Genomic DNA, 14,313 nt, shown 5'->3' with positions numbered 1-14,313 from the left:
CATTACATATTAGTTTGGGGTGGGCGGGGCCCATGAGGCAGGGAAAGGTTTTGGGAAGATGTGCTGAGTCTAGAAGGCAGTGGGCGAGTCTCTGGGACTCAGTTTTCTTATCTGTAAAGGGGGACGACCTCTAAGAGCCTTTCTAGTTCTAAATTTATGTGCCTGGGTGTGTGTGTGTGTGAGAGAGAGAGAGACAGAGACAGAGAAAGAGAGATACCCCTACTCGACTGGAAGCTCTATGAGGGCAGGGGTCCATCTTAATCCAACTCTGTCCCCCCATGCCCGTCCCAGGGCTCTGCCCACTCAGTGCCCATCGGTGTTTGCTAAATCGGAAGCCAACCTCAACCCTCCAGGCCAAGATCTTCCTGCTGACCTTGGGGGCTTGGGGCTCCGGGGCCAAGGACGGAAGGACCTCGAGGTAGACAGAGACTAACAAGTACCGGACACTCACTTGCTGCCCTCCCTCGGACCCTTTCTCTGGGCTCAGGTCAAACAGGGACCAAAAGAGGAGGTGGGGTCGGTCCCGCCCGGGTAGGGGAGGGACGGCGGGGAGTAGGCACTGGTAGGGACCCTCGCTCCTTTCCCCAAAACTCCTGCCGCGCGATGGGCTTCCAAGGGACCCGGGCAGAAAAATGAGTGCGGGGCGGGCGGAAAAGGTGAGCGACGAGGATGGGATTCGAACCCACGCGTGCAGAGCACAATGGATTAGCAGTCCATCGCCTTAACCACTCGGCCACCTCGTCCCGCCGTGGGCTTGTTATTCTGCGCAGCCCCTTGTCCCTGCGCCCGGCGGCGGCGCGCACTGCGGCAGCCTCATCTTCTTCATGCCCCGGCTTCCCGGACCCCGCACGGCGGGAGGGCAGCGCCCGAGCTCCTGTCCCGGCCGAGCGGGCGATTTTGAATGCGAGGACGGCGGGAGAGGGGCCTCCGGGAGGAGCTCGCCACCTCGCTTCCTGCCCCACGCTGGCCAGCGGGTGACCGGGGAACGTCCCGCCCGCCGCGGGCCTCTGTGGACCGCTGCGGGCACGTCCCCTCCTCCCACGGAAAGATTGCAGCGGGGGCGCAAACGAGGGGGGAGGATCTGCAGACTGGGGTGCAGGTGTCGGGGTGTCCTTCCACGGTCACATTTGTTTGCGACTCCAGCATCGCGCGCGCTGTGCCCTCCCTCCCTAGCGGGGTGGACATTGCCCCCGCAAAGTGGGCTTGCAGATGGCATTCCCAGGGCAGCCGGGGACAGCACGCTGCCGGAGGTGCTCACCGGGAGCTGCAAGCTTCCCCTCCCTCAGAACTCCCAGAGACAGCGGCCGCTCCCTCCCTCCTTTCTTGTTGCCAGGGCGCAAGGCACAGGGCGCGCTTTCCGGCCCGCCACGAGGTGCCTTATTGCCCTCCAGAAATGTCGGATTTGCAAAGCCGGCAGCGGCGCCCCTCCCCCTCGTTTCTCTGAGAACCAGGGCATCATATGCACCGCCCCCCCCCCCCCCCCCCCGCACATCTAGACCTAAGCGCACGTGGGCCGGAGCAGCCGCAGCCGAAGCCGCAGCAGCCCGGCTCGCCGCGGGGGGCGGGCGGCTGCAGTGCGTCCTCCCGCTGGGCAGAGGGCGAGCGCGCGCTCCCAGCCGGCTCCGCAGTGCCCCACCGGCCGCAGCTGCAGTAGCGGGGACGGCGGCGGGGGCGGCGGCAGCAGCAGCGTCCGCGCCGCGCTCCGCTCGGCCCGGCTCGGCCTCCTCGCTCGGCTCCTCGCCTCCTCCCCTCCCCCTCCGGGGCCGGGCGGCGCGCGATGCCCAACCCGCTGGCGGTGGCGGCGGCGGCGGCGGGCGGCGGGCACGCGGCGGGCCGCTGCTCGGCCTACAAGCTGGCGCTGGCCGCGCTGCTGGCCGTGGCGCTGCTGCAGTTCGTCTACCTGTCGCTGCTGGCCGGGCTGCACGGGCGCGAGCAGCGGCGCCGCTACGGGCAGCTCTTCCCAGGCGGGGCGGCCCTGGGCGCCAGCCTGCAGCGCCGCGCCGCCGAGAGCGCCAAGGAGCAGCTGCGGGCCGTGCTGGCGGCCGGGGGCGCCCTGGACGCCAGCGGCGACTACCGCGTGTACCGGCACGTGCTGGGGGACCCCTCGCGCCGGCCGCGCGACGCCCTGCTGCTGGCCACCCACGCCAGCCTTAGCAACCTGGGCCACGTGGGCACGCTGCTGGAGCGCTGGGCCGGACCCCTGGCCGTGGCCGTGTTCGCGGCGCGGCCGGACGAGGCGCAGCTGGCCACGGTGCTGACCTACGCGCTGGGCGCGCTCTGCACGCAGGCCGTGCGCGACCGGCTCACCATGCATCTGGTGTGCCCGGCACGCACCGAAGCCGCAGTGCCAGACCCCCGCGAGCCGGGCGAGTTCGCGCGCATCAGCAGCTGCACCGACGTGTTCACGAGCCTGGGTGCCCGAAGCCGCTCGGGCCGCAACTACGCGCTGGCCACCAACGTCTCCTACCCCAACAACCTGCTTCGAAACGTGGCCCGAGAGGGCGCCGGCCACGCCCTCGTCGTGGACGTGGACATGGTGCCCAGCGAGGGGCTTTGGACCGGCCTCCTGGAGCTGCTGGCCCTGGGCGAGGGCAGGGCGGGCCGGGCGCTAGTAGTGCCGGCCTTCGAGATCCGCCAGGGGGTCCGGGTCCCCCGAACCAAGATCGAGCTGATGCGTTTCCTTAAGATGGGACATGTGCGCCCATTCTATGCTGAACTGTGTCCCCGATGCCAAGCCCCCACCAACTACTCTCGATGGCTCACCCTGCCCCCAGGGGGACCCCTGCGCCCTGCCTACCGGGTGACCTGGCAGGACCCCTGGGAGCCCTTCTATGTAGCCGGAGGCGGTGTGCCCTCCTACGATGAGAGGTTTCGGCAGTATGGCTTCAACCGCATCAGCCAGGTGCCGGTCCCTCTCTCCCTGGAGTGGGAGGGAAGGGGCTGAAGGAAGGTGTCTGGTAAGAGCTGAAGCGGGGTGTCAGGAGGGTAACCACCACCAGTTTAACCTTTTGCCCTCCCCCCTTCCCTTGCAGGCCTGTGAGCTCCACGTGGCAGGCTATGAGTTTGAGGTGCTGAATGATGCCTTCCTGGTCCACAAGGGCTTCAAGATGCCAGGGGATTTCCACCCCCAGAAGGAGGCAGAGAATCAACGGAACAAAATCCTCTTCCGCCAGTTCAAACAGGAGTTGAAGACGAAGTACCCAGACTCTCCCAGGAGATGCTGAGCTGCTGACCCACCTAGGAGCAGCCTCCAAAGGCAGGGCTGGGGCCTTTGGCTCTTCAGGTTCCCCCCTCAAGCCTGTGGGAGGCAAGAGGGGCTAACCCAGTCCTTCACCCTGGGGGTGGGCCTTTTTTAGGTGGGTGATGAGCACTGATGTGACAAAGCCAAGAGGTAAGATTCCATGGGGGGTGGGGGACAGGAAGGGATTTGGAAAGGGAGTGGGAACTTTGGGGGAAGAAATCAGGAAGCTTGAATCGTGGTTCAGAGATAGTTGCCAAAAGTCCTTCTCATTCTGCATATCCCTAAGTCCCTGCCCTTTGTCTCCACCGCTTATCCTTGGGCCAGAGGACTAAGGTCCCTTTCACCTCTGAATCTGATAGTTTAAGGGAAAGAGGGAGGTTGGGAGTCCTGGACGCCAGCCCCAGCCCTACCTCGGACTTGCTGTGTGACCCCCGAGTCTCACTTTACATGTCTGTAAAAGGAGAGAATTGGACTAGGAGAGAGTGCCAGTTCTAAGCTTTGTTGTCTGTGACTGGCACAGCCCTGGGAATCAGGACGGGTGGGGAGAGAGCTCCCTTGGTGAGAGGAAACCCCCATCCCAAATAGGTGCGGAGCCAGGAACGTTGACTTGGATACAATATGCCAATAAACCAGTGTTCCCGTGGACCGGCGTGTCTCGGTGGTGTTCCCTTCCGGCATCAGCGTGAACATTTGAAGTCATGACAGACCCAGGGTCTGAGCAGACCACTTTGGGGCCTCAGTTTCCTCGTCTGTTAAATGGCAGTAATAATTATGCGTGTAGTGTTTTATCTTCCCGGGTTGTTGTGAGACCCAAAAGAGACTGACTTCATAAGGTGCGGTACAAACGCTAAAGTCCTATGTAACTGTGGATATGTTTCTTTATTGCGTCCCTTCCCCCCTAGGAACCTTGGTTTCCCCGTCCGTACAAAGCCAGTAATAGCCTTAGAGGGCGGTGGGAGTGGCAGCTGCTCTAGCCCGTTTGCCCAGGGCTCGGAGGTTCGGGCCTGGACGGGCCCTGGGGCTGCAGTCCCAGAGCGCACTAAGGAAGAGGAAAATTCCCACGGTCCTGCACCACTTGCAAGTTGAAAGGCCAGGGGAGCGTTCCCGGTTGCTATGGAAACGTGGCGCGCCGGCAGCGTCCCAGAGTCCCTCGCGGCTCGGCGCTCTTTGATGACCTACAAACTGTGGGTTCCCGCTCGCTCCTCGGGGGCGGAGTCCGGTGTGCTCGGTCCCACCCTGGGGGTGGGGCCCGGAGCGGGACTTCCGGGACACGGCCGGCTGCCGGCTGCGTCTGTCGCGTCCCCCGGCACCGGCCGCCCCCCCCCGCCCCCGCCCCGGAGCAGCCGTCTGGATCCGGGACCCCCAGCGAAAGGTTCGTCCCGGCCGCGCCCCCCGCCCCTCCCCGCGGCGCGAGTGGTGGTAGCGTCCGCCCGGACGGGTTCCATGGGCTCGGACCGGACCATTGCTCTGGGCGGGGGGAGCGTGGTCATGAATCCCTGGGCACCCGGCGCGGGGGGGGATCCCCTGGGCCTCTCTGAGCCTCAGTGTCCTCTGTTAAACGGTCCTCCCCGGCTGCGCCTGAGGCTGCCGTCCCACGTTGGCTCCGTGCTGGGGGCACCCCGGACGGCCTGGAGGCTTCGGACGCTCCCCGCCCGCGCCCCGCTCCGCGCTGGACGTCGGGATTACTCCGGGCTAGGGTTAATTCCCTGAGTTGATTAAGCGCCGGCCCTGCCCTCCGGGGGCTTAAGATCTGCTGACTCTAGGAGGCTAAAAAGGGGAGGGGGCCCAGGGCAGGGCAGCAGGCTGAGCGGGCCCCCTCCGGAAATGGAGTCTTGCTGTTGCACCCCGAAATCAGAGGGGTGTATATGGTTGGGGGCGGGGTCCCCGGGCCGGGGGGGAAGAAGCAGAGATGACCCCGAGGAGGGCAGCTGGGTGAGCAATGAGCCGTCTGAGCAGAGGCTTAACTGTTGACCCAGGCCTGAAGAATTTGGCTAGATTTTAGCAAAGTGTCTCCCACCTACGATTCTTGGAAAGAGAAGACACGTCTATCTGAAGCATCCAGAAGTGGCTGGAGCTAATGACCAAAAGTGATTCCCTGTCCTTGTGTCGGGGGCTGTCCAGTGGGGGACTCTAGGGATCTGGTCCAATGTTGCTTCCTGTTTTTATCAGTTACTTACATAAGTAATACAGTGCATATGATGTTTGTCCTTCAGATTTGGGGATGATCACGCTGAGAAGGATAGCTAACATAGAGGATGCCAAAGCTAGGATCCAGCATTGGGCTGAATTTAATAAGATTACATTCAGTAGGAATGAATGGAAAGTCACATGCTTGGGTCCAAAAAATCACCCCCAAGTAGGTCAGGGAACTATGGATGGACAGCAGTTGTTCCAAAAAAGATCTGGGGGCTTGGTGAAATGGAAGAACTCAAGATAAGTCAGTGGCCCGAAAAGTCATTTAAAGAGGCCCAGCCTCCAGGAGGAGGTGACCACCCCCTGGCTTCTCTCCCAGTTAAGCTAGATCTCAGGTAGACCTCCTCTACCCCCTGCTCTGCAGGATGGTGTTCAGTTCTGGGGCTGGGCCACTATTTACAAAGGATAAAGAAGGTGGAGAGTGTCCTGAGGTGGGGAGCCAGGATGGTCAAGAGCCTTGGGTCCATATCTCATAAAGGACAGTTGGGTCAGCTAATAAATTCCTATTGTGTGCCAGGCACTGTGCTAAGCGGTGGGACTAGCAATACAGACAGCTTACAGTCTAAAGGGGGAGAGGGGAGCTTGTAAGGGCCTGATGAGAAGTTCCAAAGTCCAAAATGTAGCTGGTAGAAAATGGGAGAAAAGCCCTCCCCCACCCCCTTCAGATAAGGGCCCTGGAGCCCACGGCCCTGCCCTCCAGTCCAAGGGGCCATGAGGACCAGGCAGATTCTGCCTTGCAGCATGAGATTTCCCAGAGATTGTGGCCTGGAGAAGACTGGGCCAGATCAGCCTCGTTCTTGTTCCTCTTGGCCCGAGAGGGCAAAGCCAGGAGTGGTGAGACCCGTTGAGGCTGGCGGTAAACGGGCTGCCGGGCGGGGAGGGCTTCACAAGATAGCTGGCCACTCGTCAGGTGGTTGTAGTGGGAATTCCTTCAGGGTTGGCTGGCCTGGAGGCTGCCAGCTCCCTCCCACTTCTCAGGTTCTGGACCTGCCAACACAGGTGCTCTGTGGACCTTCCCCGGGCTTAGCTTACTGAGCAGAAGTGCTCCAGGGAAACTGAGGCTCCAGACACTGGAGGTGGCCACGGCCCTGCTGACTATTAAAGATGGAGCCAGGCCTTTTCATCATTGTCCAGCATACTCTGAATTTTCCAGACAAGACCAGGCCTCCCATGGAGGACCTGAGTGAGGATTCTGCCCGGCAGCAGCTCAGGACTTTTGTGTTTACTGTTGTTCAGTCCTGCCCAGCTCCCTGGGACCGGGGTGGGGGGGGTGGTTCTTGGCAAAGATACTAGAGGGGTTAGCCATTTTCCAGATGAGGAAACTGAGGCACACAGGGTAAAGTGACCTGCCCAGGGTCACACAGGACTCCAGGCCATGAGTCCTATCCTAGCTGCTGGTACTTGACACAAGTCAAGTAAGCCGAGGAAACAGCAGGTGACTTTGGCCAGCTCTTGAGAACTAAAGAACAACCAGCTCCTTGTTCCCCCTCCTGAGGAAAGCCCCCTTTAAAATAGGAGGCTGGGAGTAGGCAGTCAGCCTCCTGCTGAGGAGAGCATTAATCAGGAAGACCCAAGTTCAGATCCAGCCTCAGACACTTACTTGCTGTGTGTGCTGTGACCCTGGGTAAGTCACTTTTGTCTGTCTCAGTTTCCTGAGCTGTAAAGTGGGTACCTGCTTCCCGGGGTTGTTGTGAAGATGGAATGACATGTTTGCAAAGTATTTGCACAGCCCCTGGCAGCAGCTGGTGCCTGCTCCAGTGCTCTGGCAAGGGTACTGTTTTCTATTAACCTTTAAGGGCACCGAAGAGCTCCTTTCTGGTCTAGAAAGGCCTTCTGCGGAAGGTGGCTTCCTGTAACTCATCTGCATGGAATCTGCCTGGATTGTGTGGGCCCCGGAGCCCCCTGGGAAGCTAGGCCCCGGCTGCTTAGATGGGGGAGCCTGGGTCTTGGATTTCTCTTTCAGAGAAGGATGGCCAAGACCCCCTTGGCCTTTCTGTGTTTTTGGTAAGGCCCTGGGACTTTTCGAATGGCATCTGCTTTACAATCCAGCTTGTTTCTGTCTTTCTCTGCAGTGTGGCTCAGCCTGGGGTCTGGGAAGAGCAGAGATTAGGTGGCTCCCAGGCTGAGCTCACCTTCTCTCAGGACAGGACTCAGGGTAGAGAGCCGGTTGCCCAGCCTGAGCCTCCCATCCTGGCTGGGGGACCACACATCCAGCTGGTTCTCTTCCCCTGCGCTGCCGCCACCCTGGTCCAGGCCCTGGGCCCCTCCCACCTGGAGGACCGATGGAGATTTCTTTGACCTTTGTCCAGCCACAGACTGGCCTGCCCACCCATCTTCATCCCCTGAGCTCCTTCTCCTCTCTTTGCCCTCGCCACAGCTGGCTGCCCCCACCCCCACATCTCCCACCTTCCCTGGTTCTCGGGGCCTCAGCGGCCTCTCCCCTTTGTCCACCCCCAGCCCCTTACCTGGAAAGGACTTTATGTGCATTGGAATGTAAGCTCCTGAGGCCAGGACCTCTTTCTGCATTTTCTCTGTAACCCTGGAACTTCCCTAATAAAGGCTGGATGGGGAAACTGAGACCCACCAGAGGTGATGTGATTAGCCCAAGGTCACAAGAATGTAGATTTCCACTCAGAAGGAGCCTGAGATGCTGTTTAGTCCAACCCTCATTTCACAGGAGAGGAAACTAAGGCAAAGGGGGCAGTGCCTTGTGAGTGTCTGAGGCAGGATTTGAACCCAGCTTTTCCAGATTCCAAGTACAGCCCTCTACCTGATGCTCCCTGCAGTCCCTGTTACATGGCAGAGCCAGGCTTTGACGCTGAGCCTGCAGAACCTCATCCAGGCCGGGCAGGGGCGTGCTGGACAGGGCTCCCCGACCCATGCAGATTGAGGAAACTGAGGCCCCCCCTTCCCTGGCTACTTTGCCTTAGCAATGACACCCACCGTCAGGAAGTCTTTCCTTCTGACCTTTGGCCCTTGCCCACCATGTGGCCTTGGGCAAGACCCTGACCCTCTCTCAGGTGGCAGCATCACTGCTGTGCCCCCTTTTGGGCCATGTGTCTGAGGTGTCAACTCATCACCGGCCTCAGAGTTGGGAGGAGTGAGACTTGGGGCTAGAAGAGACGTCAGTGACCTTGTCCAACCTTGTTATTTACAGAGCTGAATTCATCTTAGCGTATGGTTTTGTACAGCTTTACGGCTGGCAAAGTGTGCTGTGGCTGCCAGTGGTCCTAAAAGATGCCCTCTCTTCTCAGGGACCATGCCAAGCCAGCCCCTGGGCAAAGAAGCCAGGGCCATGGAGGCGGACGGGGACAGGGATGGGGACTCTGCCCCAGAGATGAACGGGCTGGAGGAGGAGGGCAGTGAGGACGAGCAGAGTGCCAGCCAGACGGAGTCTGACGGCGAGAGCTCAGGTAAGCCCCCCAGAGCCCCACCCCCACCTCGCCCAGGGTGACCCCTGTGCTTCTCCTGCTGAAGCGGACCAACTGGCCCTTTATCCCACAGAAATGGACGATGAGGACTGTGAGCGTCGCCGGGTCGAGTGCCTCGATGAGATGTCTGACCTGGAGAAGCAGTTCTCGGAACTCAAGGAGAAGTGAGTTTGGGGAGCTGTCTCCCTGCTCCCCTTTCAAAGCCTGGCATTCTTGGAGCTGAGCTGACCCCCGAGGCTGGCCACTATGCTAGTGGAACCTTGCCCTGGCAAGATAAGCAGGGTTGGGAGACATGGGTCTGAGTTCTGACCCTGCCACTAACTTTATAGGGGACCTTGGGCCTCAGTTTCTCCCCCTGTCAAATGAGATGGTAGAGGTGGATGGCATTCTGACTCTTGTCACTCAGGCTGTTCAAGGAACGGTTGAGCCAGGTGCGTTTCCGGCTCGAGGAGGTTGGGGCCGAGCGTGCCCCTGAGTACACCGAGCCCCTTGGGGGGCTGCAGCAGAGTCTCAAGATTCGAATTCAGGTGGCAGGTGAGTGGCCTGCCCCTGGGTCCCCAGGGAACTGTTCCTTTCATCCTGTCCCCACCGCCCACTTCTTTGGGTCCTACCCACTCCCCTCCCCACCCCCGCAAGGCCTACTCTTTCTCTTTCCCAGGCATCTACAAGGGTTTCTGTCTAGATGTGATCAGGAACAAGTATGAGTGTGAACTTCAGGGAGCCCGGCAGCACCTGGAGGTGAGTGGGAAGGGGGTTGAGCCAGCCTGGAGGCAGGGGCGCTGCCCCCCAAGCCCAACCGTCGTCCTCCTTTTCAGAGCGAGCGGCTGCTGCTGTATGATGCCCTCCAGGGGGAGCTCCAAGAGCGGATTCAGCGGCTGGAGGAGGACCGCCAGAGCATGGACATCAACTCTGGTGAGGCAGGGAGGGGGTGGCTGGGGGGAGGGGCATGCCGGCCTGGGGAGGGGGGCTGCTGACCCTGCCTCTCTGGCACAGAATGGTGGGATGACAAGGTGCACCCGAAGGGGAGCTCGAGATCTTGGGAGGCCCTGCAGTCGGGCAAGCGGAAGAAGGCACCACTGGTCTCTGGTATCCTTACACTAGAGGGGCCCTGGGGCTAGCTGCGGGCTCCACCCCAGCGGCGGAGACCCCAGAGAGGCAGGGAGGCGACTGTGCCACCCTGGAGGGGTGTCTGCAGGGAGGGCAGGGCCCACACCTGGAAGGAATCTTAGGGGCCTCTTGCTGTGTGTGGGTCAGAAAAGGCTGGGCCCAAAGGACAGAGGCCGAGCTCAAACCTGGGTCATCTACACAGCCTCAGCAGAGGCAGTGTGGGGCTCAGGGGATTGGGGCCACCTGGAGTCTTGCATTCTGTAGGACCTGTTCAGGGCCTGTCTCTGACACATCCTGGCTGTCCCACCCTGGGCAAGTCAGTCACTGCTTTAGGCCCAAGGCCATCCTGGGCTGTATCAGCATCCTTCCTCAAAGGAATCATAGGCCTGGACCAAAAAACTGTACACCTGCCTTAGAGCGGTTGTGGGGGATGTGCCATGTGACATCAGAGCACTGGAGAGGAGACAAGTGATTCACCAAGCACACACGGGGCACCCATTGTGTGCCCGGACTGCAGGTCCAAATTGTCTTTGCCTCTGGGGAGCTTTAAGTCCGGAAAAAAGCCCCCATGAGGATGTTGGAATCAGAAAGGGACATGGCCCCAGGGCCTTGGAAGGAGCAGGACTTCCGTTGGTGGCATGGGAGGAGGCTGGAGACACAGGCTTCCATACTGGCAGGGCCCCTTTAAATGCCAAGCAGATGGAGCAGTTGTACGTGGTTCTCAGTGTAATCTGGAGTCACTGGCACTTCCTGAGCTGGGACTGCCTGGTCAGCTCCAGGCCATGGGAGGATGCCTTGGAGCCCTGTGGGCAGGGAGGAGTTTAGAAGCCCTAGGTCCAGGGTAGGATCAGCTTAGAGGCCAGGGATGTGGCCCTGACTGGCTTGGGGGGTGGGGTGGGGGTGGGCTCCATACACAAGTGATGATAATCCAGATGGCATGGAGCATGGCGAGGGGAAGGGCAGTGCCAGTGTAGGTGGTTAGACCTGGCTTCTGGTTTCCTTGACCCAGCCCCTTTCCAGGTCCTTATATTGTCTACATGCTGGAGGATATGGACATTCTGGAGGACTGGACGGCCATTAAGAAGGTAGGCTGATGAGGAGGGTGGCCAGGGGTAGAGTAGATGACCGCAGCATTGACTTCTCTCATCTGGCACCTTTCCAATGGCACTTGTGCTCCCTTAGGGCTTTCTTAGGAGAGGCCATCTGTGACACAGTCTTCCAAGGGCCGGGCACAATCCCTGCCCCTGGGGAGGGATCAGGGAGTGGCAGCAGCCAGGAAGCAAGGCCTAGATCTGAGCCAGATAAGGTACCCGGTTCCAGGGCAGAGTCCAGGTGTCCTTTGGGAAGAGGATCTATGTGCATTGGCTGGAGTGTTTTGGGGATTGAGGAAGCAGGGCTGGCCTCAGAGTCAGGACTTTGCCACCGATAGCCTGGTGGCTGTTGTCATTCACAGATACACATTCGGTGCCACCTGGGTGCCAGGCACCATGCAAAGCACTGGGGTCCCTGCCCTCCCCAGCTCCTGGTCTAGTGGGAGATAAATGGGGGTGATCAGAGAAGAAAGGCCCTCGAGCTAAGGAGGACCAGAGAGACTTCCCATAGGGCTTGTGCAGAGACTAGAGGGGAGCCAGGAAGCAGAGCTGGAGAGGGAGCATCCCAGTGGGAGTGGGGGGACAGCCAGTGAAAACACCCAGAATGGGGAGATGGATAACCAGGAGGCCGGAGTCAAGACAGGAAAGGTGGGAGGGGGCTTGGAGTGTTCTGTAGGTGCTTCTGCTACTGATAGGGACCTGCTGGAGTTTAGTGGGGGAGGTGACATGGTCAGACCTGTGCTTTAGGAAGATGACTGGAGTGGGGGGAGACCTGAGGCAGGAAGGCCTCCCAGTAGCCATTGCAATAGTGCAGGGGTGAGGGGATGCGGGTCTGTGCCAGGCCGGGAGCTGTGTCAGGGGAGAGAAGGGCGAGGATTCTGGAAATGTTTGAGGAGGTAGAATCGAGAGGACCCAGCGAAGGGGGTCTGTTGAGTGAATGGAATGGAAGGGGTGTGGAGAGGGTACTCTCCATGTGAGGGTGGGGCTCAGCTTGGCTAGGGCTGGAGAAACCCGAGAATCAGCTGCATGGAGGTGACCACTGGATCCATGGGAACCGAAGATCGGTCTACTGGGGAGGAGGGAGCTCTCATCAGTGGCCTCCATGGTTCCAGTAGCGTCTGAGCTTGATGCAAGACCCCTGAAAGGCTGGAATGGATGGGTTTGAGGGAGCTGCCATGATGTGTGGTAGAGCCCGTGGAGGAGGGAGGGGCTGCTGGAGATGACATCACTGGTGGCGGCCCCAGGTGGCTCCATTTTATGATGTCCACTGGCGGCTGCAGATAGTAGGAGGGCCTGGGAAGGTGCAATCTGCCATACTCAGTGGGGTGTGAAGCAGGACTGACCGAAGGGTCAAGATAGGGAGGGGGGAGGAAAAAGCCAGTGTAGGGATGACAGCCCAAGAAAGAACCAAGGGGGAGAGGGACCTGGTGATGAGGCAGAAGGAAGACAGACTCGTGGCCAATGAGGAGGTCAAGGGTGTGACCGTCTGTGTCAGAGATGTGGAGTCCTTGAAGGGGTTGCACCCTTCTGCCCCAAGGGTGAAGGGGAGCCCTTGGCGGGACCTCTGCTTCCCCTGTCCTACCTAGGAGCCCCTCTTTAGAAAGCCATTGGGGTAGGAGTCCAAGGCCCTGGGTTCAAATTTCAGCTCTCAAGTTTGCTTCCTGGGCCCAGCACTCAACTCTTATTTGTAAAATGTGGTAGCAGCCTGCCTAGCTGGCCTCAAGTCCCATAATCCCCAGCCCAGGAAGGATCAGAGATGAGGGGGAAGAGGAGGAAGTGTGCTTGCTTGGAGACAGCCTGGGAGCAGGGCACTTTTTCTTCTCTCCCCCAGGCTAAGGTGGCTGTGTCCCCACAGAAGAGGAAACCTGAGGGTAAGGGCAGAAATGGCCTCTGCAGGGCTACCCATCCCCCTCTTCACGGGGGTAGGGGGTGGGAACTGGAGGTGGGCTGGGGTCCTACTGAAAATGTCAGGGGAAGAGAGGAAGGGGGTTTGTTGGGTCTCTAGCCGTGACCCTGGTTGGCCACCAAGCCATCCAACCTTGCATGTGCCACCTTGGGCTCCTTTGGTCCTCAGATTGGGGTTGCCCTGAAGGCTCTATTTGAGGCTGCTGGCCCTCCTGCCTGGGGCATCTGCACAGCCCTGCTGGGCCCACCTACACATGCCCCCAGGGCTGAGCTGCCTCTCTGTCCTGCAGAAGGCCCACCTTCTTGGCCTGGGGCATCCACCCTCTCACCCAGGTGGGATGCCCACAGCCGATTTCATGTCTTCTAGCCCCTGAAGGTCAGACAAGCTGCAGCCATGGCCTGACTGGACACCTGGGGCTCCTAGACCGGCTCCTGGGCTCACCAGCCACCAGATGACCCCATGGCCTGGCCTCCACCAGCCTTTCCTCCACCGTCTGGCCTCTTGACAGCTGGGTTGCTACCAGGCTCCAGATGCAGAGCTGAAACCAGTCCCCAAACATCGGGGACTATTGGGTCCCCTGTCACTTTCTCCCAGAGCCAGTAGACTCTTAGAATGGCCCAGTGACAGCCAGCCTTTGCTACCCCAGCCCAGGGGTCACTGGAAGCCGTCCTGTTGACCTGAGGCTGCTAGGGGTAGGGGCCCGGGGCCAGCTGAATCTCTGCTGTCCCTTAAATGACATATTTTTGGATTGAGAACGAAGGAACCCAAGTTTTCCTAGGGTCCTGGGGATTAGAATCATGGTAACATAATTAAAATTTAATAATTAAAACAACTGTGCACTGCTTCTTGTGTACCTGTCCCCCACCCTCTACCATCTCGGCTGGGAGGCCCTAATGAGGCTTCCCACTTTGGCAGGGGCAGGAAGGCCCACCTCCTCCTGGAAGGACATCCCCTGCTGGTAGCAAGATCCAGAAAGGCCTCTCAAGACCCTGATGCCCGTGGGCTGGGGAATGGTGGTACTAATCTGGTGTCCTGAGCTGTCGGCAATGGGCATGACCTCTGTCTGCCAGCTGGCACTCTGAGGAGCCGGCTAGAATCCCAGCTCTTGGCTACTTAGGCCTACGTGAGCCCAGACAAACCAGGGACTCTGGACATCAGGCTTCCCATTAGTAAAATGGATGAGGAGCAGATCCCTGATTGACCTTAGAGGGTCAGACAGGCTCCTGACAGAGGAGGACAGGATGGAACCTCATCTCATCCTAGGTGTCTCCTGCTCCTTCTCCCTCAGGATTCATCACAGATTAAAGGAGCCCCCTGCTCCTAGGACCTGCCAGCTCCATCCAG

The 14,313-nt window shown here is 59.9% G+C and overlaps 2 protein-coding genes and 1 non-coding gene across 5 annotated transcripts; 2 read left to right on the top strand and 1 right to left on the bottom strand.

Moving 5' to 3' along the window:
- Positions 1-661: 661 nt before the first annotated feature.
- Positions 662-743, bottom strand: TRNAS-GCU. Its single transcript has one exon. It is a non-coding gene; the product is annotated as a tRNA-Ser (tRNA).
- Positions 744-1,777: 1,034 nt separating this feature from the next.
- On the top strand, positions 1,778-3,886 carry B4GAT1 (beta-1,4-glucuronyltransferase 1). 2 transcript variants are annotated; one of them, XR_005010625.1, is made up of 3 exons: positions 1,778-2,902; positions 3,033-3,391; positions 3,827-3,886. XR_005010625.1 is itself a non-coding variant. In XM_036762494.1 (2 exons), the coding sequence occupies exons 1-2, from the start codon at positions 1,778-1,780 to the stop codon at positions 3,222-3,224; spliced, it is 1,317 nt and encodes a 438-aa protein (XP_036618389.1). In that variant the 3' UTR covers positions 3,225-3,886. The 2 variants fall into 2 exon arrangements, 1 of the variants encoding a protein (XP_036618389.1); XM_036762494.1 differs by having other exon boundaries at positions 3,033-3,886.
- A 658-nt stretch (positions 3,887-4,544) lies between these two features.
- BRMS1 (BRMS1 transcriptional repressor and anoikis regulator) lies at positions 4,545-13,801 on the top strand. 2 transcript variants are annotated; one of them, XM_036763758.1, is made up of 10 exons: positions 4,545-4,613; positions 8,689-8,847; positions 8,939-9,029; positions 9,272-9,399; positions 9,524-9,603; positions 9,681-9,777; positions 9,859-9,951; positions 10,993-11,057; positions 12,895-12,934; positions 13,336-13,801. In XM_036763758.1, the coding sequence occupies exons 2-10, from the start codon at positions 8,694-8,696 to the stop codon at positions 13,422-13,424; spliced, it is 837 nt and encodes a 278-aa protein (XP_036619653.1). In that variant the 5' UTR covers positions 4,545-4,613; positions 8,689-8,693; the 3' UTR covers positions 13,425-13,801. The 2 variants fall into 2 exon arrangements, with proteins under 2 accessions (XP_036619653.1, XP_036619654.1); XM_036763759.1 differs by lacking the exon at positions 9,859-9,951 and having other exon boundaries at positions 10,982-11,057.
- Positions 13,802-14,313: the final 512 nt, after the last annotated feature.

Source organism: Trichosurus vulpecula, chromosome 6, assembly GCF_011100635.1.
Source record: "Trichosurus vulpecula isolate mTriVul1 chromosome 6, mTriVul1.pri, whole genome shotgun sequence".
Lineage (NCBI taxonomy): Eukaryota > Metazoa > Chordata > Mammalia > Diprotodontia > Phalangeridae > Trichosurus > Trichosurus vulpecula.
Note: the sequence above shows the minus strand (reverse complement) of the source record. Positions and strands in the feature narration are given on the sequence as shown.

Coding starts and splice junctions, on each gene's coding strand:
- B4GAT1 (XM_036762494.1), top strand. CDS start 1,778: ATGCCCAACCCGCTGGCGGTGGCGGCGGCGGCGGCGGGCGGCGGGCAC. Junction 2,903..3,032: donor GCTTCAACCGCATCAGCCAG/GTGCCGGTCCCT, acceptor CTTCCCTTGCAG/GCCTGTGAGCTCCACGTGGC.
- BRMS1 (XM_036763758.1), top strand. CDS start 8,694: ATGCCAAGCCAGCCCCTGGGCAAAGAAGCCAGGGCCATGGAGGCGGAC. Junction 8,848..8,938: donor GTCTGACGGCGAGAGCTCAG/GTAAGCCCCCCA, acceptor TTTATCCCACAG/AAATGGACGATGAGGACTGT. Junction 9,952..10,992: donor GAAGGCACCACTGGTCTCTG/GTATCCTTACAC, acceptor GCCCCTTTCCAG/GTCCTTATATTGTCTACATG.